This window comes from Durotheca rogersii (assembly GCF_024521655.1).
Source record: "Durotheca rogersii strain YMJ 92031201 chromosome Unknown GGS23scaffold_15, whole genome shotgun sequence".
In the NCBI taxonomy this organism is placed as follows: domain Eukaryota; kingdom Fungi; phylum Ascomycota; class Sordariomycetes; order Xylariales; family Xylariaceae; genus Durotheca; species Durotheca rogersii.
The window spans coordinates 521,659-545,883 of NW_026251246.1; the positions used below are offsets into that span (position 1 = coordinate 521,659).

General features: G+C 53.8%; 9 protein-coding genes across 9 annotated transcripts; 5 read left to right on the forward strand and 4 right to left on the reverse strand.

The window, feature by feature from the left end:
- Positions 1-570: 570 nt before the first annotated feature.
- Positions 571-1,062, forward strand: GGS23DRAFT_598036 (uncharacterized protein; the record flags this gene model as incomplete). Its single annotated transcript, XM_051518715.1, has 1 exon — positions 571-1,062. The coding sequence occupies one exon, from the start codon at positions 571-573 to the stop codon at positions 1,060-1,062; it is 492 nt and encodes a 163-aa protein (XP_051370729.1).
- Positions 1,063-1,086: 24 nt separating this feature from the next.
- On the forward strand, positions 1,087-2,068 carry GGS23DRAFT_123112 (uncharacterized protein). Its single transcript, XM_051511101.1, has one exon. The coding sequence runs from the start codon at positions 1,475-1,477 to the stop codon at positions 1,970-1,972; it is 498 nt and encodes a 165-aa protein (XP_051370730.1). The 5' UTR covers positions 1,087-1,474; the 3' UTR covers positions 1,973-2,068.
- Positions 2,069-2,328: 260 nt separating this feature from the next.
- Positions 2,329-5,540, reverse strand: GGS23DRAFT_574159 (glycosyltransferase family 59 protein). The gene is made up of 5 exons (XM_051516727.1): positions 4,848-5,540; positions 4,683-4,771; positions 3,969-4,621; positions 3,778-3,918; positions 2,329-3,715 (listed from the first exon to the last, which is right to left on the reverse strand). The coding sequence occupies exons 1-5, from the start codon at positions 5,046-5,048 to the stop codon at positions 2,583-2,585; spliced, it is 2,217 nt and encodes a 738-aa protein (XP_051370731.1). The 5' UTR covers positions 5,049-5,540; the 3' UTR covers positions 2,329-2,582.
- Positions 5,541-5,622: 82 nt separating this feature from the next.
- Positions 5,623-7,638, forward strand: GGS23DRAFT_123154 (FMN-linked oxidoreductase). Its single transcript, XM_051511102.1, has one exon. It carries the CDS (start codon positions 5,934-5,936, stop codon positions 7,464-7,466), a length of 1,533 nt encoding a protein of 510 aa, XP_051370732.1. The 5' UTR covers positions 5,623-5,933; the 3' UTR covers positions 7,467-7,638.
- Positions 7,639-7,846: 208 nt separating this feature from the next.
- GGS23DRAFT_598039 (ubiquinol-cytochrome-c reductase complex subunit-domain-containing protein) lies at positions 7,847-8,722 on the reverse strand (the record flags this gene model as incomplete). Its single annotated transcript, XM_051518716.1, has 3 exons — positions 7,847-8,057; positions 8,267-8,472; positions 8,711-8,722. 3 exons carry the CDS (start codon positions 8,720-8,722, stop codon positions 7,847-7,849), a joined length of 429 nt encoding a protein of 142 aa, XP_051370733.1.
- Positions 8,723-9,015: 293 nt separating this feature from the next.
- On the forward strand, positions 9,016-10,493 carry GGS23DRAFT_123254 (uncharacterized protein). Its single transcript, XM_051511103.1, has 2 exons — positions 9,016-9,309; positions 9,391-10,493. Exons 1-2 carry the CDS (start codon positions 9,162-9,164, stop codon positions 10,350-10,352), a joined length of 1,110 nt encoding a protein of 369 aa, XP_051370734.1. The 5' UTR covers positions 9,016-9,161; the 3' UTR covers positions 10,353-10,493.
- A 2,059-nt stretch (positions 10,494-12,552) lies between these two features.
- GGS23DRAFT_605934 (Nonaspanin) lies at positions 12,553-14,553 on the reverse strand (the record flags this gene model as incomplete). The annotated part of the gene is made up of 2 exons (XM_051519840.1): positions 12,553-12,620; positions 12,675-14,553. The coding sequence occupies 2 exons, from the start codon at positions 14,551-14,553 to the stop codon at positions 12,553-12,555; spliced, it is 1,947 nt and encodes a 648-aa protein (XP_051370735.1).
- A 934-nt stretch (positions 14,554-15,487) lies between these two features.
- On the forward strand, positions 15,488-17,121 carry GGS23DRAFT_123304 (uncharacterized protein). Its single transcript, XM_051511104.1, has one exon. It carries the CDS (start codon positions 15,601-15,603, stop codon positions 16,819-16,821), a length of 1,221 nt encoding a protein of 406 aa, XP_051370736.1. The 5' UTR covers positions 15,488-15,600; the 3' UTR covers positions 16,822-17,121.
- A 299-nt stretch (positions 17,122-17,420) lies between these two features.
- GGS23DRAFT_605935 (monooxygenase) lies at positions 17,421-19,170 on the reverse strand (the record flags this gene model as incomplete). The annotated part of the gene is made up of 4 exons (XM_051519841.1): positions 17,421-18,305; positions 18,390-18,465; positions 18,520-18,857; positions 18,916-19,170. The coding sequence occupies 4 exons, from the start codon at positions 19,168-19,170 to the stop codon at positions 17,421-17,423; spliced, it is 1,554 nt and encodes a 517-aa protein (XP_051370737.1).
- Positions 19,171-24,225: the final 5,055 nt, after the last annotated feature.

Genomic DNA, 24,225 nt, shown 5'->3' on the forward strand with positions numbered 1-24,225 from the left:
CACCCGCAACACCAACTTGCTCAACACAACTCATTCCACCATCCGCACATCCCTCCTCCCTCCTACAGCAGGAAAGAGGGAAAAAAAACCAGACAGCGAGGCATCGACCGCATCCTGTCCGCCTGCGCGGGTTAAAACTCCTCGGACTGCACCTATAATCGAAATCCCTCGCCTCCCTCTTCGGGCCTTTCCTAACTGAGCGAGTCCGTCTCTCTCCCGTGTCTCCCCGACAGCGTCGACGAAGCGAAACCACACAGCAACCGATCCACACATCACTCCCATCATCACTCGCCAACGGGTCCGCGCCTCTTTCTCGTCGCCGAACCGTCTCTACCCGCTTTCCTCGCGAGCCCCGGTTCATCGCACCGCATCCGGCTAGTTAGGTGGTAATACGAACCAGCACTTTTCCTTCGTCTAGAAAACAACAACACGACACAGCTCCGCGATCGCGAGGGAAGGAGATCCAGGGCCTAGAAAGATAGGCACTGTCGTCAAAATCCCCCTCTCGCGATACGGTTACAACATCCCGGCTCAGCGTGACGCGACATGACAGCAGAGGTGCCACCCACGATGCCTTCGTCACAACGCCCCTTCTTCCTCTCTTCCTTCATCGCCGCCCTTCGGCAGCAGACTCCGCCCGCCCTCTCCGCCGCCTCCCAGCCCAATAAGCACACGTCACCCTCCACGTCGAGTGCCTCCGCAGCTTCCGCCGCTCGGACCATATCTTCCTCCTCGGCGGCGCACGCCTCCACCCCGGCATCCTCGCCGCCCTCCTCGTCGCCGCAGCAGCAGACCAGTGTCATGAACCAGTTTTCGGGGGGCCGACACCAACACCAGAACCAGGCCCAGCCGCACCGCTCCGTACCGATACCGGGGTCGGGGTCGCCTGGTCGCCGGCGTGGTAGCGACAGCAGTAGCGAAGGCTTCCGCGACGTTCTCGGAGCTGACAAGTGGTACATCGGGGGCCGGACTGCCGGCGGCGAGGAGCGCTTCTTCAAGCTCGGCGTCGTAAAACGTGTGCGGAGCCAGGACCGCCTAAGCTTGGATCGGCTGAGCCTATGATCTAACTGCTCCATACCAAGCGTCAGCCGGAGCGAGATGCTTCATCTGCCGGGATTCGTGGTCCAGGATGGCATGGGTGGGACAATGAGAGGGATTGGGAAAAAGGTCCAATAGAGCGAGCATATCTAAAACTGACACCTGAGGTCACCATTGCATGGTTTGCGCACTTAAGATGATTAGATTGGGGTGGCCAACACGAAAGCTTCGAAACATCAACGCGGGGGAATTACTTCACATAGCACTGGGCGGGAAAGCACGGCACGGCGTTAGATGGTTTGGGACGCCCGGGACGGCTCTTGGGCGGTTGGTCGGTCGAGTTCCGGTGATTTAAGTCTGGGTCGTTTTCTTGGGTCGATCGAGAGGGAGTTGGGTATCAAAAAAACAGAAAACAACAACACATACAGATAAAAAGATGGAAAGGGGAAGGAAAGCGATGCATAAAGAGGGCCTGCGCCGGCGACGGCCAGACGAAGGTAAGACTGTCCAGCTCGTCTGCCGTCGGGCTCGCACAGCGTGTCGGCGTTCTCTGCCCTCGTGCCTACATCCACCCGGCACGTGGCGCGCAGCGCCACGATGGACTCGGACCCGAACCCGGACCTGCGCCTTGGCGCAATTTAATCACAAAACATACACATACATATACACATGCACACTATCGTCGGCAAGCGATAGTGAAGAAAAAGGGGGACGAGGAGAGGAAAGGGGAGAAAATGGGAGGCTGAAAAGGCCCAGGGGCGCGGGAGGGAAAGGGTGGGACTTGGGGTTCGCGTCTTTTCACTTGCCCTCTCCAAATTCCACCCCCCTTTTTTGCGCCCCTGGAAGCGAGAGTGGAAAGACGCGCCGGATGGGATTCGATTCATACCCAACGTACATAGCTTTTACCAACATACTACTACATATACGTATATAGACGACAACCAAACCCTACTCTGCTCTACTCGCTTAACTAGGTACATTTATTTACCTATCTACCTACCTAGGTACTCACATAGATCTATCTTCCAACCGTGAGTCACCTGGCTCCCCGACGCCGCTATCCGGGTGATGCTTTTCCTGGGTTCGTATCGCCCCCTATAGGCATGGTAGGCCGGCTCTCGAGACAAGTAGAGGTAGATAAGTCGATGCCTATTTGGAGCTTCGGGTCGCCGTACAGGAAACATTGCTCGCTTACGTGTCAGCTCGTTCGGGCTATATATCGGAACTACTTCCATGGCACGCATCTAAAACATGCTTCACCTGCTCGGAGGAGCTATCGAGAGAGTGACGCAGGGGAATTTCTTGCATTCGCACTACCTACTTTTACGACAGGCGTCCCGGAGTCTCTCTAAACCCAAACCCAACGCCAAGGCAATCCGGCAGATCTGGGGCCGCATGGGGGCAGCCCACCCAATCGCGGCCGAACCAACAAGAGGCATCATCATAGCGGGTTCTGCCAACCCATCGGACCTAGTACCTACCTAATGAAAGAAGCCACCGCAGGTCTAAGGGAAATCTAGCAACTAGCAAATTGGTTCGCCGCATCACCACATAAAACGCTGCACTCTCCCGCCGTCCAGCAGCGTGCCGTCGGTTGGGTCCCGCCAGTAGAATGGCCACGCGATGAACACAGCCATCGTGACAACGTTGACAGCCAGGGACCAGACTGTCTCGAGCGCGAGGACGATGACCGCATCCGACGACAGCTGGCCTGGCGGCGGTAGCTTTGGTAGAGCGGCGCCGTCAAAAATATCCGTGTTCGCACCCGCTCTCGCAAGCTCCCTTTCGAGGGCTCGATCCCTGTCCTCTCCTTCGTACTTGTCGCTCTCCTTTTCGTACTCCCGCTGCTTCTCCTCCTTGGTGTTCTCACCGTGCTGCCGCTGCTGCTTTTTGGTTCGGGAAGTATTGACCCAATTGGTAAGAGGGATGGCCATCACTGCGGACGGTGGGGAAGGGACGAGCAGGCGCCAGAAAACCCACGGTAGAATAAAGTAGCGTGGTTCGACGAGGGGCGCGGTGATTAGTGATAACGTCGTAGCGAGGAAGAGGATTAGCACCGTAGATGTCAGTGCTGGGATCGTGGAGGCGGGTGGCGATGGATAGAGAGATGGCCCGCCGCCAGATACCCGTGTTAGGGTAAAGGGGGTGCGGACCCATCGTTTGTCGTAAGGGATACTCGAAAATTGTGGATTTCCCCTCAGGACGACCCAGCATAGAGAGCCGCAGACGACATAGACGGGAACCAGAGCATACCGGACCCACCAGGCACGCAGGATTGTGTATCGGAAAATGTAGAACATAAAGTGTCGGTTGTCAGCTAAGGTAAACGGGTGAATAATTGTGCTGAATCGCACAATAATAGTTGACAATAAGGCGGCGCTGAGCAGGAGAATAATGGTGTGGGCAGTGTGGCTTGATCCAATATAGTTAAAAAACTTCAGACTAGCAGACTGGACTGGTTGGTCGCGGAGCGGAGCCTCTTCTTGATTTATGTCGGGACGAACTGGAGATGGTTGAGCAGTCGAGCCTTTTTGACCAGTAGTAGTAGATTGAAAGACAAGCACGCCGAGCTTCCAGAGCTGCGGAATAAAAAGGGGCGCAGAGAAGAAGGCGAATAAGGGCCAAATATATAGCATTTGGGCTAAATGGAGAGTTGCGATATGGTTGGATTTATCTCCTGCAGATTGTCAGTGATAAACAGTCAGCGTAGGAGAGATATTGCTGGGTTTGCTGACTTACCGAGAACAACGCCGCCGTTCCAGACGACAAAAGCCAGAAATGCGCTGAGGACTACGAGGTGTGGCCATATGTGTCGGCGCACAATTATTCCCAGATTGGAAACCGTAGCTATACCGATACTAATGACGCAAAGAAGCAGGTCTGCTCTTGTCAGCTTGGGTAGACTGTGTCCAGACACGGCTGCGACATACCGATTGGTGAAGCCAGATATAAAGGAAGGTCATGGATATCACCGAGCGAGTATCTCCAGGCGAAGAACTTGACCTGCTCGGGCAGTGTTGCAAACACCGGAGTGGTCATCCGGTTGGATATGTAATCACTAGAATAGCTCCGGATGGTAGACTCGGGTTCTTGTGCCAGCACATCCATCGCTTGAGCATCATTAGGTAGAGGCTCTGGTCGTAGGAGATGAACAGCATGTACGACTTCTTGGCCACCCATATAAACAACTACCCAGAATATGTTAGTCTGGCGCACGCATAAGGCCACGAGCCCGAGGAACACAGCGTAGACGCCATTCGCGATGGAGGGTCTGTCTTGACCAACTCGGTAGAGATGGTTAGTGTAGGCCAGCAAGACGACCAGGGTAGAGATGACATCGGTGTAGTATAAGCCCGAAAAGAAGAACAATACGGGGAATAGAGAAATGTTTAGTCCAGTCCAGAAGGCGTATCTCCCATAGCCGTCGGAATCTCGGGCATGCGACTCTGGATTCTCCACCCGAGCTCGAGATACGGTAGCTAGCAGGGCGAGGTAGGAGATGATTTCCACATTGAAGGCCCGGAGGTGAGAAGTCGAGCAGGATAATCCGGCCAATTTGTTGGCCAGGATCGCGAGGACATACCTTTCAGACTATTAGCCCGAATGTCATTATGGCTGGGTTGAGGGGAGGGGAGGAGACACACAGGCCAGGCGGGGTCGTAATTTTGGCATCCCACACGTCGTATTGTCCGTCGCAGTAGACCTGCGCTTGGGGAACGTGGAAGACTTCATCCTGCTTAGGAGTTAGTTCTCAACCATGTGGCATATGCTTGGGCGTGGAATGAGCAGCTAGGAGGTATGCAGCGCACCAGATAGGGGTCCGGGACGTGCTTGTCGACGAATGACAGCCACAGACGACCAAGAATTCCGATGGAAAGGAAAGACAGAGAAAAGTCCAGAGGCTGTTGTCGGTGTTTCGTGTAAAGGTAGATACCCGTAGAGACCAAGCAGTACCGCACGAACTGGTGGAGGAGGGACGGGTCGAGCCAAGATGACAAGAGAGTCGTCATGTTGGCGGGTTTAAAGAGAGAGGCGGACCTCAGCTCAGGGCATGGGTATGTCGTAAAGAAGGCTGAGGAGGGATTGAGGAGAAATGACGATCGGGGGAGGGACACAGGGGAGGGGATGGTTCAGCTATCGAGGTCCATGCTCTGGGTTGAGGACATAAGAAAGAAACGTGGTGGTTGATGAAGTTGGGGGGGTGAGTAGGGAATGAGAGCTCTGGCAATGCCCGAGGTGTAGGCAGATAAGGTAAGCCAAGCGGGCCAGGCAGGTGGAAGAAACCGGGTTGCAATTGCTGTTGTTGAGATGGAAGAAGTGCTCATTCAACGGTCAGGCGCTACCAAAGGCAGTACCTTCTTGCAAACAAAGTCGGCTTCCTAGAAGGCAAGTTCGACACAGGCTGGAAGTGGTTGCAGTTGCCTGTGACTACTTGGGATGCAGTTGCTATGGATGCAGTTACACACCCACCAGACTTACCTACCAGGTACCTACCTAGGTAGGTACCTAGGTAGATACCTAGGTAGTGACCGCGATGACACCTGTCCCGGTCGGTACCAATTAAACAGTGCTTACAGCTGAGAAGGATCGGCGACGGGCCGTAACAGGCCGGAAAATATCGGCCCACTACGGTAACCTCTCTCCCCCGTCCAAAAAGAAATAAAAACAGCTCCAGACCACCTCTTAACTAAGCTTAGATTATGAAGTATTGGGCCGAACGTCGCATAGCATCGCGCCCAGGAATTAGGAGAATGGGAGCTTTCTGGTCTCTTCCACCTCAGACCGACCCAACGACGCATCCACTCACTAATCACCTTCCCCGACTCCTCCGCCTCTCTGCCTCTTCAATCCGCCGAGCCATTGAGGGCTAATATGCCCACGGACTAACCGTCGCAATGGCATCTCCACATCGCATGACCCGCCTCCTCGCCCCGCCTGCCACCCGACCCGCGAGACGAGCAGTGCTCCTACATCGCTTCCCTCCCCGGGTAGCTACTCGCCATGCCTCCACCTCGTCCTCCTCCGCCGGCTCCTTCTACGTCCCCGGACTCAAGCCGTTCCTGTATGCCTCCTCGATTGCCGTCACCGGCTACGTCGTGTACATCTACGCCACAGACACCCGTGCCTTCATCCACCGCTACGTCGTTCCCCCGCTGCTGCGCTTCCTGTACCCGGATGCGGAGGAGGCCCATAATGCTGCTGTGTCGTCTATGAAGGGTCTGTACAGCCTGGGTCTGCACCCTCGGGAGCGGCCCTCTGCCATCGGACCTGATCTCTCCATCTCCGTCTTCGGGTCCCAGCTAGCGAACCCGATCGGCATATCGGCGGGGTTAGACAAACACGCCGAGATCCCCGACGCCCTGTTTGCCCTGGGCGCCTCGGTTGTCGAGGTTGGCGGGTGCACCCCGTTAGCTCAGGAGGGTAACCCTAAGCCCCGCATGTTCCGCATCCCCACGCTAGACGGTCTGATCAATCGTTACGGGCTTAACTCCCACGGCGCGGACGCCATGGCCCGGAGGCTGAGGGATAGGGTGAGGCTCTACGCGAAATCTGTCGGGCTAGACGAGGCGAGCGTGTTGAATGGCGAGGCCAACGTGCCTCCTGGTAGCCTGCTACCTGGGCGTATGCTGCTCGTCCAGATCGCGAAGAACAAGGAGACGAACGAGCGGGACGTCGAGGCTATCAAGAGGGACTATGTATACTGCGTCCGGCGGTTAGCACCGTACGCAGACGTCCTCGTAGTCAACGTGAGCAGTCCAAATACGCCCGGGCTGCGCGACCTCCAGGCCGTAGAGCCCCTTACTAGGATCCTGAGCGCGGTGGTCGACGAAGCACGGAAGACGGACAGGAGGGAGAAGCCGAAGGTGATGGTCAAGGTCTCGCCGGACGAGGACGAAGATGCCCAACTAGAAGGCATCGTGCAGGCCGTATGGACGAGCGGCGTCGACGGAGTCATCGTAGGCAATACCACGAGGCGGCGAACCGGACTGATCCCGCCGAGAGTGAACATCAAGGCCAAGGAGCAGCGCACCTTGGCTGAGGCGGGCGGGTACTCGGGCCCGATGATGTTTGACCGGACGGTGGAGCTGGTGAGTCGGTACCGGAAGATGCTAGATGGACGGTCATTGCAATCTGCCAAGCTGGAAAGGGAGGTAGCCAACGAGGCCGTAGACACAAGCATAGCGGCAATCGAGGGGACTATCACCGGCGCATTGGAAACTGAACCAAAGGAGGTCCCCAACAAACCGCCGGAGCAAAAAGTCATCTTTGCTACAGGAGGTATCACAGACGGACACGGTGCACTTAAAACCTTGAACGCGGGCGCGAGTGTAGCCATGGTCTACACGGGTCTCGTGTATGGAGGCGCTGGAACCATCACACGCATAAAGAATGAGATGAAACAGGAATTGACAGGAATTAGCTCTTGATAGAAGTGGACTATAGTCAACCGAGAGAAAAGGGGGTATGACCAGAGAGGTCTGCGCATAGAAGACATAGTGTACTACCATCATCATACATAATAGACAATTAGATGAGGATGGGCCCGAGTCAGGGGGTCGCGATAGAAACTGTACAAATACAAAAAGCAGAGAGTGGGCGAGGCTCCTATGGCTTGACGAGATCTATGTTTGACGATGGGTATGTAGTGCTCTTGTGGTATATAGGAGTCGCTGAGATGCATGCGCCGCCGTCTCCCAGGATTCTTCACTACGTTCTATAGGTTAAACAGCAAGAGACCTCCAGCACACGATCCGGTCCAATACGGTTTAGAATGGCTGAGGGAAAATAAGGGATCAGTAAGACCGGTTCAGGTAGGCAGACTTATGAAAAAGAAGATGAACACGACGAAGGGGGGCGGGTGGCTCACGCTATCCGAGGCCGGGATCTCTTTGGGGGCGAAGTAGCCGCCGATGAGGGGTATCTTCTCCAGGATGTCCCGCTTTACCCGCGGGATTCCGGAGGCATAGAAGAGAACACCTACAAGGGCGACGCCGCCGAAGGCGCCACTCTTGAAGCCGCTAGAGACCCTGTTGTTAGCGCCTTGCCTTGGATAATGTGGTGATGGGTGTCGGGGTGCGTCCACAGCGCGGGCCGGGTAGTAGAAACGGGCTCATTATGTGGATAACGAGTGCGACTGCCCGTTCGCTATAGGAGTAGCGATGATGACGGGCTGGGCGAGAGGAGGGGGGTAGGCTTGGGGGGCGCAATATTCGAGAGGTGTGCTTACAAGCTCACGGCCTGCTTGAAGGTCCATCCGGAGAGGTTCGGTTGGTAGTGGTACCTATTTGTTGACGTCCCAGTCAGCCAGGCTTGAGCCCAAGGCAATAGATGGTTGCTGTAAACAAGGTTCTTCCAGCTCGTCAGAACCGCCGAAACTAGGAACCATCGTATCACCCGTTCCTCGCACAGTCGAGCTGCTTCGGGCTGTAGGTCCTAGAAAAATGGAACCGATAGTGGACGCGGCGGCACTCACTTAGGCCCGTAAGAGCTTTTGTAAGTAGGATAAGGGAGTCGTGGGATGGGTGTCTGTTTGCGCGGCGAGTAGTTTCGTTAGCGAGATCTACATAATTAGGAGCGCAAATCAGACGATGGGTGAGGGGTGGTCAGGCGTCGCGAGAGCCACAATATTCGCAGGGTATGGATGGGCGTGAAAAGGCAGTGTCGGACGTACCTGGGAGGCCATCTTCACTTTCTACCGATGAGCTCGGCGGGGAGGAGGTCCAATGGTAGGGGGAAGTCAACGGTTTGGAGGTTGAGACTTTTTTTGGTGGTGATAGCTTCGATTCCTGGATCCTGAGTGACGGGCAAGCTGTGAAACTAGGTGTGTTCTATTGGCGGGCGGCGAAAGAGTGGAAGAAGCCGGAGGAGGAACCCGGTTGCGACCGGCACAGCCACTTACAAGCCACAAAGAATCTGTGGCGGGCCTGGTTTAATGTAGGCACATACTTTTGTACTCTGTACTTCTAACTGTTCCTACCCTTTGAAAGTCAATAAAGAAATCGCCCTAAGATTTGCTGGCTTATCTCCAGCTTGCCTGCCCGCTTCTACCTCTCGTCCTCTTCCTATTGATTCCTATGCACCCCTAATTTTCTCCATCGGTTTGGCCGAAGGATCTCGGCGGGATGGATAAGCAGCTCGACGCCTGCTTCGATCGCGTCGAAAAGGCTCTAGGCGTACTTGTCGACTCTATCGCCAAGTACCACCCGTCCGTCGCCCAAGTCAACGATCTAGGCCTCGCCGACATCGAGCTGAATAAGGGTCTAGAAGAGCGTGAGTCGAGCCCCTATACTGTAATTCTTCACCAGGACGTATGCCCATTTGAAGGCCAAGCTGATGCGTGATCCTTCCCAGTGCAAACCCACCAGTCAAACTACCGACGGATCCAGGACCTACGTGCCGCCACCACCAGCCTCGATGGGCAGATCAAGGACACCCTGCGTCTACTGGCCAACACGCGCCGCGAGTTGGTCGGTGCCTCCGCCACGTCTTTCCCTGAAGACCACCCGAGCTATGATATTCGTTACGATGAGCTGTTGAGCTACGCGCGTCGCATCAGCAAGACGACGATGCCACCTGCTGGCGCCTTCAATGCCATTAGCAACGCGAGCAGCAGTGGGCCTGGGGTGGAGGTGAAGGCTGAAAGCGGTGCCGAAACGACCGCCACGACACCCGCGGTCGCGACCCCGAATGCGAACGGCGCTTCGACACCCGCAGCAGCCAATGGGGTGCCGTCGCAACCGACGCCCGTGGACCTGGGCACGTCACAGCAAACCATAGGCATCACGACAACGACCGCCGTAATCAGCGACGCGACAGCGACGGCGACAAATACGACGCTCCCGGAACCCTTGCAGACGCACCTGAACCCGCACGCGCACCTGTCCTTCGTGCCGTGGCCGAGCGAGGAGCAAGTACGCAAGGGCGCCATCGCCTCGCTCGCGTACATGCTCGAGCAGGGTGTCGAGCTGGAGGGTTACGACCCAGAGGCGGAGAAGAAGGCGCGGCGCGAGGCCGAGGAAGAGCAGCAGGAGGAGGAAGAACGCCTGCGCCGCGAGCGCGAGGAGAACGCGCGCCAGCAGCAACAGCACCAAGCCCAGCAGCAGGCCCAGGCCCAAGCGCGGATGCGCGCCGAGAGGGAGCAGCAGGCGCAATCGCAGCAGGCAGCCGCCCAGCAGCAGAGCCAGGCGTGGAGGCGAGCCAGCGTAACTATCGGTGGCGGCGCCGGGCCGTCGGGGAGCCCGAGCACGAGTCCCGTGGCCGAGAAGAGGCAGTTCCAGTTCATGGGTGACGATGACGATGACGACGATGATTGAGATGTTGTGCCCCCTAGATGATGAGCTAAAGCCGCGTGTCTGCCCATCTGCTTACGCAGATGCCTACCACACCCCACCCCCCGCGGGCGAAGGGCCGGAGAGGCCGATGAAGCTTGAGAGAAACACTAAACTCATCCCCTTTTAGAGGATAGAGTCTAGTTGTGGGGGTATTTTTGGGACGCACGATCCTACCCGACAAAATTGATGTGCCCTTCGAATGGATACCTCATCTAAGCTGCGATTCACCTGGATCTACGCCGTTGTGCGAATTTAATCCTAGATATGGGACCAATGCTACAACAACACTCCGAGTGCGTATCACGGGTTTTACTAGGCACAGCAAGTAAACTGAATCGTGATCCTGTCTTTCTCATTTACACACCTAGTTCATTCAGGTGGTGTTCATTACTGTGGTTCGATTACAATCCTGTCCACGTACTCATCCACGTCTATATGGTGGGGGCAACGGTGGTATGGGTGTTGCCGCCTGACTAGGCAGTTAGCTATGCTCACGAGCGAACATGTTCCAGATAGTGAAACGTGCGTCGCTAGTCAATATCTACGAACCCCGAATCTAGCACTACGAAAACCTTACCAGGTGTCTACCAAGACAGATCCTTGCAATTGCTGGGAGCATCACTTCCAGGCGTACATTGTGCACATCGCCACGCCCGTTACTCGAATGTGTTTGATCTGAAGATTATTACATGACGACTACGTGGAGGTTAGATGCTCCGATATGCCACGTCCCGCTCGACTCTCGTAACAGAGTAGCAGCGCGTCTAAGCCGCATGGTGGATTCTACAGCGAAGATCATGAACATGCCGTCTCTGAATAACCTCGAATAGTAGGCTTCTTACAGCATACAGCAGACCGGTAAATCTACACCTTTTATCCCAGCGCCAAGGGGGGCCGGCCTCGTCTCCGTTGCCGATAGATCTCGATACGGATAACGGCCTCGCCGCCAAAGCGCGACAGGGCACGTTACCGGGTCCGGTTACTATTATCGGGTCATTACACCAGATCCGTGTAAGTTGATTGGGCAAGCAGAGAACGAAACCGTATTTCGCCCCAACCCATAACATGCTTAGGTGTTAAGTATTTCAACCTAATAAGTCTCTGGGCGATAGTATCAGCCTGCATCAAGAGCGCAAGTCAGCTTTCACTAAGTTGATGGTGCGCTGCTTGAGAGAAATTATCCTCATATTACGAAAATACGTAACTATGTGAAACTGAATCAACTAGCTGAATTTGGTATTTGGTGCACGCCCGCGTTGATATCGGTGGACATGACTACGAGAACTGACCCTAATCCAATTCTAAGTGCTCGGTGATATAAGAGATCGGGACGGTGAAGTATGGGGCAACCTGCGCGGCCCTTGCTCGAACTGCCAGCAGCTCAAAGACACTACCTAGACTAGTAGGTTTTTCGATAACTGCGATGGATGGTTGAGCGGCGAGAGAGAGGCATGGCGCTAACTACTCATTAGCATCTCTTGTGTTTAAATACGTAAAATTCTTCTAGATTACCTGTCAGGTGGAGAAGAACTAGTTCCCCAGTCCCCGTTTCCCCGGAGCGTCCCTCGCTGTGGAACTTGTCTCTCACGCTGCTTGGGTTACTGCTAGGGAACCCATATTGTCAGCATCGAATCTTGGCCTCAACTTTTTAGCTTGATTTACAATAGAACACACCTCATCAGACACGTATGCTACGTCCCCGCATACGCAATGGTAGAATTACAACATATATATGTATTTCCCTTCTTCCTTTTGAGCCCGTCCGCCTCGTGTCTCTCTATGCGTACGTACACACACTATTAGTGAACCGTTTTGTTTCTTAGCCAAGCCGGAGCTGCGTGTGCCCACTACAACCCTTGCCGTCAAGCTAGGCTTATCGATGTAGACCATAGCAATTCTCCATTGCTATGCGCGCGACAGCGCGGGGGAAACGACCCATTTCCCATAACGCCGGGCACCTAGAGACTAGCCCATCCGTGCGAACCGTCGTATTTTCACATCTCTTTCGCCTGTGTGTATGTTTGTTCGTTTGTGCGCGCGTTGTGCGAAGAGAGTGTTTCGGAGGAAATATGCTGCTGGTTGTACATGTTTATCATACAATTTGGGTGGCAGAGCCGTGCCACTCAGGCTAAAGAGCCTCTGCCCCGCCTCCTACAGGCTGCCCGGAGGCTATCTCGGTCGTTTAGTCGATCTTGATGGAGCCGTAGATCTTGTGGACGAACCACCAACTGGAAAAGAACCCGATCGATCCTGAGCGAAACATAAGTATGGATAAAGACTCTACGCGGGGAGGGAAATACACACCGGTCAGGATGAAGAACAGGAATGAGAGCAAAGCGCTGTACCCAATGTATAAAACGGTGCCAGACAGGCCACCAAGAGATAACTTGCTGATTAGGTACATCAAGGCATTGATGAAGATGTAACCGGCGCTCGTGCCGGCAGCCAGGAAGGATCGCCACTGCCAGTGGTAATTCTCAGCGCACAGCAGGAAATACACCATCAGAACCGTGACCGCCGCACACGTGATTATCATGAGACCGTAGCAGAGGAAGAGGAAGCCAAACATGTAGTAGATCTTGCTAAACCAGATTGAGCTCATGATGAAGTATAGTTCAACGAAGATGGCTCCAAAGGGCAAGATGCCCACAAGCAGCATGCTGGGAATCGGCTTGAGGTAAGTAGTGGCGGGAGGAATTTGTCGTGGGATCTGGTTAGTTCGAACGGGGGCATCGATCGCAGGCGCACGGAATCCGAGCCAAGAGCCGGCAACCGACAGGGGAATCGAGATGATGAACCAGATGGCGATGATGACCAGCATGGTGGTGAATGGAACAGCGCCGGCGGCCCCGTTGGCCCAGAGGAAGAGGTTCAGGAAGAAGAACGTCGAGAATACGATGCCCGGGACGAGAAGGGGGGTCAGACCGATATTCAGCTTCCACTTCTCGCCGCTCATCGATTTGTAGACCACCGCGGAGGCATATCCGCCGACAAAGCTCAGGAGCGTATAGAGGAAGATCATTATCGTCCCCAGGGAGCCGCGATTTGACGGTGACAAGAACCCTAGCAATGCAAAGCAGATGGTGAAGCCGGTCATAACAAACAGTTGGGCACCATTGCCCAGGAAGACGGATAGGAGCAACGGATGCGTCGGGGTCCGGAATACATCTCCGTGCACCAGCTTCCAGCCGGAATCCTCCTGGACTCCGTCTTCGAGGGCCGATGTGCCTGATAGGTCTTCTAGGTTGATCTGGTCCAGCCGGTTGTATCGAGCAATATCCTTCTTCAATGCCCTGAAGAGGACCGACGTCACGGTAACGGTCAGGAAGACGACGACGACGGCCGAGTTGACGAGGGAGAACCAGTGGATCTTGGGGTCGAAGACATGCAAATATTTATCCCAGCGGGTAGCCCACACAGTCGACGACTCAGTCCAGTAGACACTATAGGTAAATACGACCTCCGTCTCGGAGGAAGCGTCTTCGGACAAGACCACGGGCGGCGTCTGGTTATCGTTGCAGTCCAAATTCCCGTCCTTGTACGCTTTCGACGAAGGCTGAACGATTACGCCCACCACCCTTAACTGGTCCTGCCTGTTGCTGACTTTGTGATACTCGATGACGATATCGTAGTGGTTGTTGAAGAAGGTTGGTCCGTCGGGGTCGGTGGTCGATATCAACCCCATGGCAAAGCCCGGGCTGTAGAAGGCGGTTCCGGTCAGATCATCCAGCAGCTTTTGACCGGCCGGTAGTCCATCAACCAGCCAGTTCAAAGCATAGCCCTGCGCGATACGCTTGTTTACGAAATGCGCAGACGGCATGTCGTACTTCGAGCTGCACAGCTTCTTGCAGGACTCGTTCCTCGCCATGTTCAGCTCGAAGGGAGAGGTCATGATCCGGTCGCCAAACAGAATGCTTCCGAGGCTTTCGGACACATAGGAGGGGCCGCCTTCAGGTTGACAGAAGCGAAACCTCTCGTTATAGTAATCGTACGACATGACAGAGTGGAGGAGGGCATCTTGCGCCGCAATAGGCTTAATACTGTTGACGTATAGAGGCACCCTGTCGCCGTCTTTGTATGATGTGGGCGCGACGCCGGGGAGGTAGAAGGCGGCGGAAAGTTGGGGGAGGGCCAGAAGCGCGGAGCAGAGCGCCCACGACGGCGCAAAGGTGTTCGGTCTCATTTTGCCTAAGAGCTGCTTACAGCATGGGCTCTTGCCGGCGGGTTAACTTGGAGAGCTCGTAGACGGAGTTGGTAGGGGATGAGAGGCAATTGAAGCTGGCGATATTATGCACCGACTTACGTATCATCCAGACAGGTGGAAGCGGTTTGGGAGACCAATCACGGAGCACCTGGACTCGACGTCGGTTCCCCTTGGGGGATGGAATCCGGAGGGTAGTGTCCAAGCTGGGTCTGTCCCGGGGGCGCGTTCATTAATGAGTGAGTATCGGCTAGTATCGATTGCGTGAGTGCTGTGGGGATTATGCGCAGGTCGTTCCGAGGACGAAGACGTGAGAACGGTGGGCTGCGAGGACTGCGAGGGCGGCGAGTCCGTGGGTTGGATGAGGCGCGATGCTGGCGGGTGTAGCTGCAAGATAGAAAATCTCAGTTCATGTTGCTGCCTTTCCCGTTTCTCTCATAAAATGGTTTCAGCCAGCGAGGGTTCAATTATGCCTGGGTAAGATAACGGGTGGGCGTGGCCGGGCCAGCTGTCATCTAGAAACATTCTTAGTCATCGGATATTCGGCAGCGCAGCGACAGATGTTACCACTACGTAGCACCCAACGCGGCAGTAGCCTCTTTCCGTTACATCATATGTTACTAAGAGGTACCTAAAGACAGGGTTATAAAAAAAAAGCTTCTAAGTTAAGTTTCCTTAAAACTTAACTTGAGTTTTTGAAAAAGAAAACTTAATTTAAAAAAGCTTTCGAAAATAGAAACTTAAAATTTTTAACTCAACTTAAACTTTTTTTTTCAACCCTGCCTAGAGATACCTATGAGTAATCTAGGCCATCTACGATAAGCACCTTAGGAGCTCACTGCATTCGTATCGATAAGAGCCCGCAACCTTTTTTTTTTCTTTCCTTCTTCTCTTCAGACTGCAGTCCCGCGAGAATACCAGTCCGAGTTACCCGTCGCACTCCGTCCGGACAATCGAATTGGCCGTGAAAAGAAATGCGGCTTTGAGAGCCAATGCGTATTCCTTCCTCGCCTACCCACCTCCCAAGTCATGGCCGTGCCCGCGTCTATACCAGCCTTGCTGGACTCCTTAACCAACGCGCTTACCTCCGCTCTCGAAGCAACATCTAGAGTCGACGGCACCATCGAGCCTACCGAGAACGGCGTCTCGCTCCTCGACGTCAAGAACGAACTCCTCCTGTCCTACCTGCAGAACCTCGTGTTTCTCATCCTCATAAAGATACGCCAATACTCCAAACCGCACAGTCCCTCAGATATCAGGAATCGCGACGGCCAGGAGCCAGACCAGAGGAACCCTTTCGATTCCGTAGTCAGGAGACTAGTCGAGCTACGCCTATACCTGGACAAGGGCGTACGTCCGCTCGAGGAGAAACTTCACTTCCAGTTCGACAAGATCCTTCGCGCTGCCGACGACGCCGACCGCGCCGCCCAATTGGCAGCGAGGGAAGCCGCCGAGTCCGACTCTGGGTCGAGATCCGACCAAGGGTCCGACGGCAGCGATGACAGCAGCGACGACAGCAGCGACGACGGCGAGGATAACCGGGAACCTAGCAGCCAGCATCCTCGGATGCGCCGGGCCTCCCCCACCATCGCCGCCAAGCAGTATGCCCCCAACTTCAGCAATTTCGCGCCGCCGTCCAACCCCGTCGGCATGGCGGCGGCAACGGCCTCCCAGGACCGCACCGGCGCCTACCGGCCACCCAAGATCGCGCCGACTACCATGCCTGACTTCGACCGGCGGTCCGGCCGCGGCGAGCAGCGCCGGCCCCTGAAGTCTGCCGCCGTTGATGAGTACGTCTCGGCAGAGCTATCCACCGCGCCGCTCGCCGAGCCTAGCGTCGGTACTACTATCGTCGCCCGCGGTCGCAAAGTCAAGACCGCCTCTGAGCGGCACGAGGAGGACCGCCGTCGCGAGTACGAGGAGTCCAATTTCGTGCGCCTGCCCAAGGAGAGCAAGAAGGAGCGCGCTAAAAGGAGCGAGACCGAGGCCCGCAGCAGTAAGATGACGTTCGGCGGCGAGGACTGGCGAGATTTAGACGAGGGCGCGAATCGTATCGAGCGCTTAACTAGGCGAAAGGAGAGTAGTGGCGGTACCAAGGCGCTGTTAGAGAAGAGCCGCAAGAGGGTTCGGGAAACAGTCGACGGCGGTCGTGGCAGCGGTCTCAGTAGCGGAACCAGAGAAATAGGCGACAGGTTCAACAAGCGCCTCAAGGTTATAGAAAGCGGACGCAGAGATCGAGGCAAGCGATGACGAGACAAAACTAATAGGTAATATCGTACCTAGGTCTTACTTGGGCACATACCTATCCCTCTTCCGGCAATTGTCTATTGCCGATTTCCATTTATCGCTGGTCGTGCTGAAGCACAGCGATAAACCACTCGCAGAATCACCCAAGCCCCTTAACGCGGCTATTACTGCTAACTCCCATCGTCCAACTGACTGAGTAACCTTTCTTCCCGTATTTATTCGTTACTGTTTCACATCCGGATAATCGCTCCACGAAGTCCACTCGCCGAGAGAATCTACCATCATTCCGATCTCCCTTTTTTGTCAGGCCGGAACGTGTTTTGGGCAATAAAAGCACTGGGGAGCTTTCAAGCTTATCGATGGATGAGCTTCTGCTAGAGCCGTTCGATGGTACGTGTCGGCGGGTAGAAGTGTCATCACAGCGACCTGAGTAAACACCAGAACCCGCGTGATTCCGTCCGCGAGTAGTTAGCCTGGTTAAGATGGATCCTATCTTGTATTTCCTTCCGCATCAAGAGTGCGCCTTCGGAGCTGCATTCCCCTGTTCCTGTATCTGTTGCAACGGAATCGCCGTTGAGAGCCCGTTAGTCCAACCGGCTGTCCTAGAAACTTGCACCGATGTCACGACTGCCTTGGTCCGACCTTTGAGTCCCTACACCATTTCGAACCTGGTCCTCAGCTATCACCAGCTGCCTAGGGAGTGCGAATCCCAGTCCGAAGAAGACAAAGAACGCCCACTTCCAGCGGAACGGATTGATAGCAATGCAGAAGAAGAACCACCAGAGCAATTCGAGGTATGTGAAAAAGTCGAAGGCGCCGGTCGGGGCCGTGGCCTTCAGCACCTTGGTCATGTCGATCCAACGCTCCATCCAGAACGTCGAAGGCCTTGTCAGCGGGTCCACGAGAAACATGAGGAGAATCCGTGTGTAGATGCCAATATGCCAGTTCCCAACCGTTCCGATAGCCGACAGATATGTGCAGTTAATCGCCGAAATGGAAGGGTGCTGGGGCGGGAATGTTTGGAGATACCAGTTTGGCGGACCGTACGGCTCGTTGAAGCACTCCTTCGGGAGAAAGTCTAGCGACGGCCGCTTGTAACCGGTCGCCATCACCACTATGTCGCCTTCAATCATTATATGACGGCCCGGCCCCCCTTTCGGCACCCCCCTATCTCTCTTGTTAACTAACACGCCTGTGTCGGTGAACCTCTCGATATCGCATCGTATCCATTCGGCCTCCCCGGAGCGAAGCTTGTCCATGACGTCTGAGTTGACCATTGGCGTGTCCACGAAAAGCCCCTTACCCGCTGGCGCGATCTCTTCGAGGTCTCGGTAGAAGAACGTTCTCAGCAGCTTCTCCGGGATCACGGACAGGGCCGTCTCCTGTCCCCAAATGTTCAGAGAAAATAGCATATCGACAACCCAATTTCGTGGGATTATCCATTTGTCGCTACGCGAGAGAATGTATATCTTAGACGCTCCCTCTTGCTAAGCATCTCGAGTCAGAGGTTGTCTATTATTAGGGCCGGGAGACCCCCATGGAGCCAGCCAATGGCAGAGCAGCATACGTACGGAAGCATATTCCAGGGCCTCGACAGCCGATGCGCCGCCTCCTACGATGATCATACTCTTATTTTTGGCCTCCACTCTATGCGACTGTTAGCGCGATTCGGCCGCACCGTGGCACTTCTGCTCCACGTACCCGGATAGGTTACTGGAATGGCAGATTGGCTTCTTGAACTTGTCCATGCCCTCGATACGAATCATCTTAGGGTCGCCGCAGGTCCCCACGGCAGCTATGACGCCCTCAAATCTACCATTGGATGTGTTGTTGATGATCCAGCGGCCCTTCTCGTCAGGATAGACCTCGTTGACCCTCGTGTTGAATTTGGTGCGCGTGTCCAGGCCGTACCGCTTCCACAGCTGTCTCACCTGGCTTATGATCTGTTGTCGGTCCGGGTAGCCACCGTTCCACTTTACCGAGGGGTGGAACCTATACATGAGGGAGTGGATCTGCAGGGCTGAGGTATTGTTGACCTTCTATCGGGGGGGTGTCAGCATTGGTCTACGCTGATCCGATGAAGCTAGGGTTTCGTACACTCCATATTCCTCCCACGCCGTGCTTGTCGCCGGCCTCGAATATTATTACGTCGAACCCATGGCCGATGCAATGAGCTGCCGCGGTTACGCCTGTGATGCCGGTGCCAATAATGGCAATCTTAGGCCTAGTCAAGTGGGTGCTCGGCCCCGGGGGCGTGGGGGAGAAGATCTTGTCGGCAAGCCACTGGAGGACCTGGAAGAGGAAGAGGAAGGGATGAAAAAGGGGGGTTGTCAATCCGATCCCAGACGCCATCCCTAGAGAGACGGTGAAGGGGGCGCAGTTAGGCTATGGCTAAGACGAGAGGGAGGATTACCGCTAGCAAGGTAGAAGTGGTCACCTGTACGAGACACAGCAAAGTAAGGAACATGAAAGAGGCAGGCTGACGAGGAGGTACCTGGGGTGTCGAGATGGAGCCTACTAGAGAAAAGGAAAGACGGTGTTTAAAAGCGACCTGGCCCATAGTTGGCTACATCTATGGGTACGGGAATCGCGACTTGTCAGTGACGCTTCCATGACGAGAGGCTCGCGGAGCTTACCGTCGAGACCCCGATTGGGGGGTATCCTGGTCTTATGATGTCATGGATTGAGAACGGCAGCTTCAACAGCTTCGTCAACTCACACCTACCACCCCTGCTCCCAACAGCTGTATACCTAGGTATATACTACATAGGTAGGTACCTCTCTAGCTCTAGTTAGGTTAGGTGTCCTCCTGACCGAAGCAAGTACACAGCTTGTATACCATACGGGGAGGGGGGGGTCTATGGACAGTATGTCAGCAATAGAGTCGGGGTACGGATACGGTAACTAAATCTAGTAAGGATTACCTTAACTAGTTATTCTTTCGAAAGAGCTAAAAGAATTACAGCAAGGGTCGCGGTACCGACCTTATTACCTTCCCTTCTTATAATTTCAGGATGGTTTTTATGACTGCGTAGGAACCAATGTCCAGACGGATATAATGTCTATATATTCCATAGGTACCTACCTACCTACCTACCTACCTACCTACCTACCTACCTAGACCACCTACTTACCTAGACCTGTTGTCTTTATCTTTTTTCTACAAATACCATGATCTACTACCTATCTGCGAACCTATCTGCGAACCTATCTGCGAACCTATCTGCGAACCTATCTACGAACCTATCTACGAACCTATCTACGAACCTGTAGGAGCCAGTTCGCGCGTAGAATATATCTATCTTCGAACCTATCTACGAACCTATCTACGAACCTATCTGCGAACCTATCTGCGAACCTGTAGGAGCCAGTTCGCGCGTAGAATCTATCTATCTTCGAACCTATCTGCGAACCTATCTGCGAACCTATCTGCGAACCTATCTACGAACCTGTAGGAGCCAGTTCGTGTGTAGAATCTATCTATCTTCGAACCTATCTACGAACCTATCTACGAACCTATCTGCGAACCTATCTGCGAACCTATCTACGAACCTATAGGAGCCAGTTCGGGCACGTAGAATCTATCTATCTTTGAACCTATCTGCGAACCTGTGGGAGCTGGTTCGCGCGTGGAATCTATCTATCTATCTTCGAACCTATGAGAGCTAGTTCGCGTACGTAGAATCTATCTATCTACGAACCTATCTGCGAACCTATAGGAGCCAGTTCGGGCACGTAGAATCTATCTATCTTTGAACCTATCTGCGAACCTATGGGAGCTGGTTCGCGCGTGGAATCTATCTATCTATCTTCGAACCTATGAGAGCTAGTTCGCGTACGTAGAATCTATCTATCTACGAACCTATCTACGAACCTATAAGAGCTAGTTCAAGCGTATGGAATCTATTTATCTTTAAACCTATCTTCGAACCTATCTATGAACCTATCTGTAAATCTATCTGCGAACCTATCTGTAAACCTATGGGAGCTAGTTCAGGCGTATGGAATCTATCTATCTATCTTCGAACCTATGGGAGCTAGTTCGCGTACGTAGAATCTATCTATCTACGAACCTATCTACGAACCTATAAGAGCTAGTTTAGGCGTATGGAATCTATCTATCTTCGAACCTATGGAGCTAGTTCGCGTACGTGGAATCTATCTACCTATCTTCGAACCTATGGAAGAAGTAGGTAGGTAGGAGGTTAGAGAGGTAGGTAACAGACGTAAAAGATACAAAGGTACAAAGGTACGTACTTAGTAACATAGAAGTAACCGGGTAATCCTATAGAATGTACCTTTTTTTAAAATAAAGACATTATGTCCGGATGGTAACTATGTCGAGAAATGGTAATAATGTCAGCCTAGAGTTTAATTCACTCTTATCACGAGGCAGACACTATGTCCAGTCATAGAAAGGGTTGCTGACATAGTGTCAATAGACCCCCCCCTCCCTGTATGGTAGCTAACCTGTACCGCACAGGTCCAAGGTATCTAGGTACCTTAGGTAGGCACCTAAGCAATCTTCACAAGGGCAACCGCGTTATACTATAGGTGTCTTGACGGGAGGAGGTATTTTAGGTATGTAGGTATATATGTGTGTGTACCTACCCAAGTCTCAATAGGTACAATTTCTATACCTATTAGTTAGGTAATTTCACGGCGAGCTGCCCACCTCTTGGCATGCACTGTAGGAGGTTAGATACCCGAGGGGCAGGTACCCTAGAGGCAGGGTCTTGGGGGAGGTACCTAAGGTACCCACAGGCAGGCACCTGTGCAAGCGCTGCACCACATCTAGGTACAACGCCCATTTCCTCAGTTCCGTCCGTCAGATACGTGGAGCGTCCTAACCCACCCTTAAAACCACCCATCTAGGAGCGGCGTGAAGTCATCTATGTGTTCAGTGCCTAACGCCAGTGCCCTGCCTAAGAAATGGGAGGTATCACCCTGCTACACGGGGTTCACGAGAGGTAGCGTGGAGGAATCAACCCAGCAACCGTTGGATCGGTCTCTGTCTGCTTGGATGAAACTCAACCACGGCTGCCTGCCTTAACCGCTCCTACGAATCGACAGCAAGCCCGGCGAGCGGATGGGGACCAATCACCTATCCAGCCCATTCCGCGTCAAAATAATCTCTTGTGAAGTAACCTGCGGTATTCACCTCCTCGAACCGGTCCCTCGTCGGTCCCTCACCCAACCCCGTCCACCCGCTACTAGGTACGTGGTGCTCCAGTGCGGTACCAAGCGGCCCAAGGCCCACTCCCCTCAAACCCGCCGGCTATGCATGCGACGGGGACATATATATATATATATATATATATATACAAACGGGGGGCGCCGTCCTGGCGGGGCTCTTCGTCTAGTCGGCTACGAAAGGAGTTGAGGAATGGTCGAGCAAGAGGATACACCCACCGCTACCGCTGTGACCATCGGGGACACGCTTGCCCCGGCTGGACCTAGTACAGCATCGATCCTAGGGCGCCGGACGACGGGAAGGGGACATTCATGTTCCTCACTATCTCCCCCATTTTTGACACCTGTCTGCCCGTGCTCAGAACGAATTGTGCAGGCTAGATTCTAAAGTGCTTCCCGACGGCCAAACTGAAAGGACTCGGACTCGTATGCCTCTGCATCAGCAATAACGCCCCCTTGATGCGGTATTTCCGAAGAAGAGGCCGGGGATGCTAAATCGCAGACATTTACCTATTGCTTTTGTCCCCCCGGAACTACTCCACCTCGGTACCTAATGAGAGATCGGGGAATCAGCCATGAAACAGTGTATAGGTATGACTTCTTGCCCTCATTTCAGCCCAGACGATTAGTACCGTCTTCCCCCTTTTATCTGCGCTCTGCTCTACCGAGGCATCAGGTGGGATAGAGGTAAGCAGAAGGACGCCACTTGAAGACGAAGAGGGGAAGACTTGTTGACATAAATCCCGCTCAAGCCACCCCACCCAACAACTGCGCGGCGAGACACTCATTGGCCCCTATTCGATGGCGGTCACAAGGCTGTCATACACACTTACTCCCAGCGAGTGATGATCTCGCCTTTAGAACGAGCCCGAGAAAGTGGGCAAAGGTGTGAGACAAGACCTCGTCACCTAGTTCATGCGGTGAGATCTCTCGTTCCAGTGAGTCGCCATGTTGACTTGAAGAGCACGCCTCCTTTTCGTTTGCACCCTCCACATCACACGCCATACAACCTACCCAATGGACGCACCTAGGCTGTCGATGTAGATTTAACTTTAGGGGCGTCCTCCTCCCTGGTATCACCTGGCCCTTGGAGTGCGTAGTCGGATGGCCCAGAGCTGATACCGATTCGTTCATATCATAGAACTACCTACTCCTAGCCACGATTTGCCTGTGCGCTTCGGGGTAATACCTACCTCGACGTTAAACACGCTAAAGAATCATATCTCTTCCCTCTAGTCACGGGCATACTAAAGCATATGGAAATAGGTGTAAACTCATGACCACGATTGACAAGATTTTAAGAGTCTAAACAAGTCGTTTAATCGTTACAATTGCTACGAAACAGAGCACAATGCTAATAAGTGTCGTGACAAGGCAATTAGGGGATTCACCCTTCAAGAGGCTAGTTTAGGTTCGAGAGTTAGTATGGATAACGGACATTGCATCCACCAGAACGTTGCCTCCGTGGAAATCCACGACGGAGTTGTTATCTCAGCGTCAACTACTGGAAATATGAACTCGAAGAGGGAAACACTAGGCCTGCATTTGGTTTCAGCTTAAGCGCCAGTAGATCTACGTGCTTCGGTAATGTCGCCCGCTTGGGGTTATCCCGCCACCGCGTAACACAGCAGCTCAAGTAAAGGGCCGACAAAGTATGGTGTCTACGTACACACCTGACTACTTAGGTAGGTTAACGCGTATCATTCGGCATTGGGGTTATTTAAGGGTGATGTCGAGAATCCTAGGGGCCGGGGCACGCGGCTTTCGCTCTCCTTGCATCGTGCCACGGCCGATATTAAACATACTTCCCCACACGGTTGGCCGCGTTTCTAAGCCGCGAACATGGGATACCACGTAGTAGGTGTGTGAAAGACACCTCGTAGGCACATAACCTGACCTGATTTCGCGTAGTGAGTAAAGGGATGGTTAAGCGCCGAGGGAAGAACGGTGTTGGCGTCTCGGAGTCCCTAACAGCTTAATTGCATATTCATGCGCCCATCCGACTTCTATATTTCTTCTATGCAACATACCAATATTATCTCTGAATCCGAAATCTATGCGTGGTGGTAGAAATAACGGACTGTAGCGACCTCAACCTAACCCGTATACCTACGTACCTATGTATCAATCGAGCAGCCCGACGAGACAGGCAGGTCTGAATACCGCTGTCAGCCTCTACCTCCCTAGGTCGTTAACAGACGACGTCGACCTGTG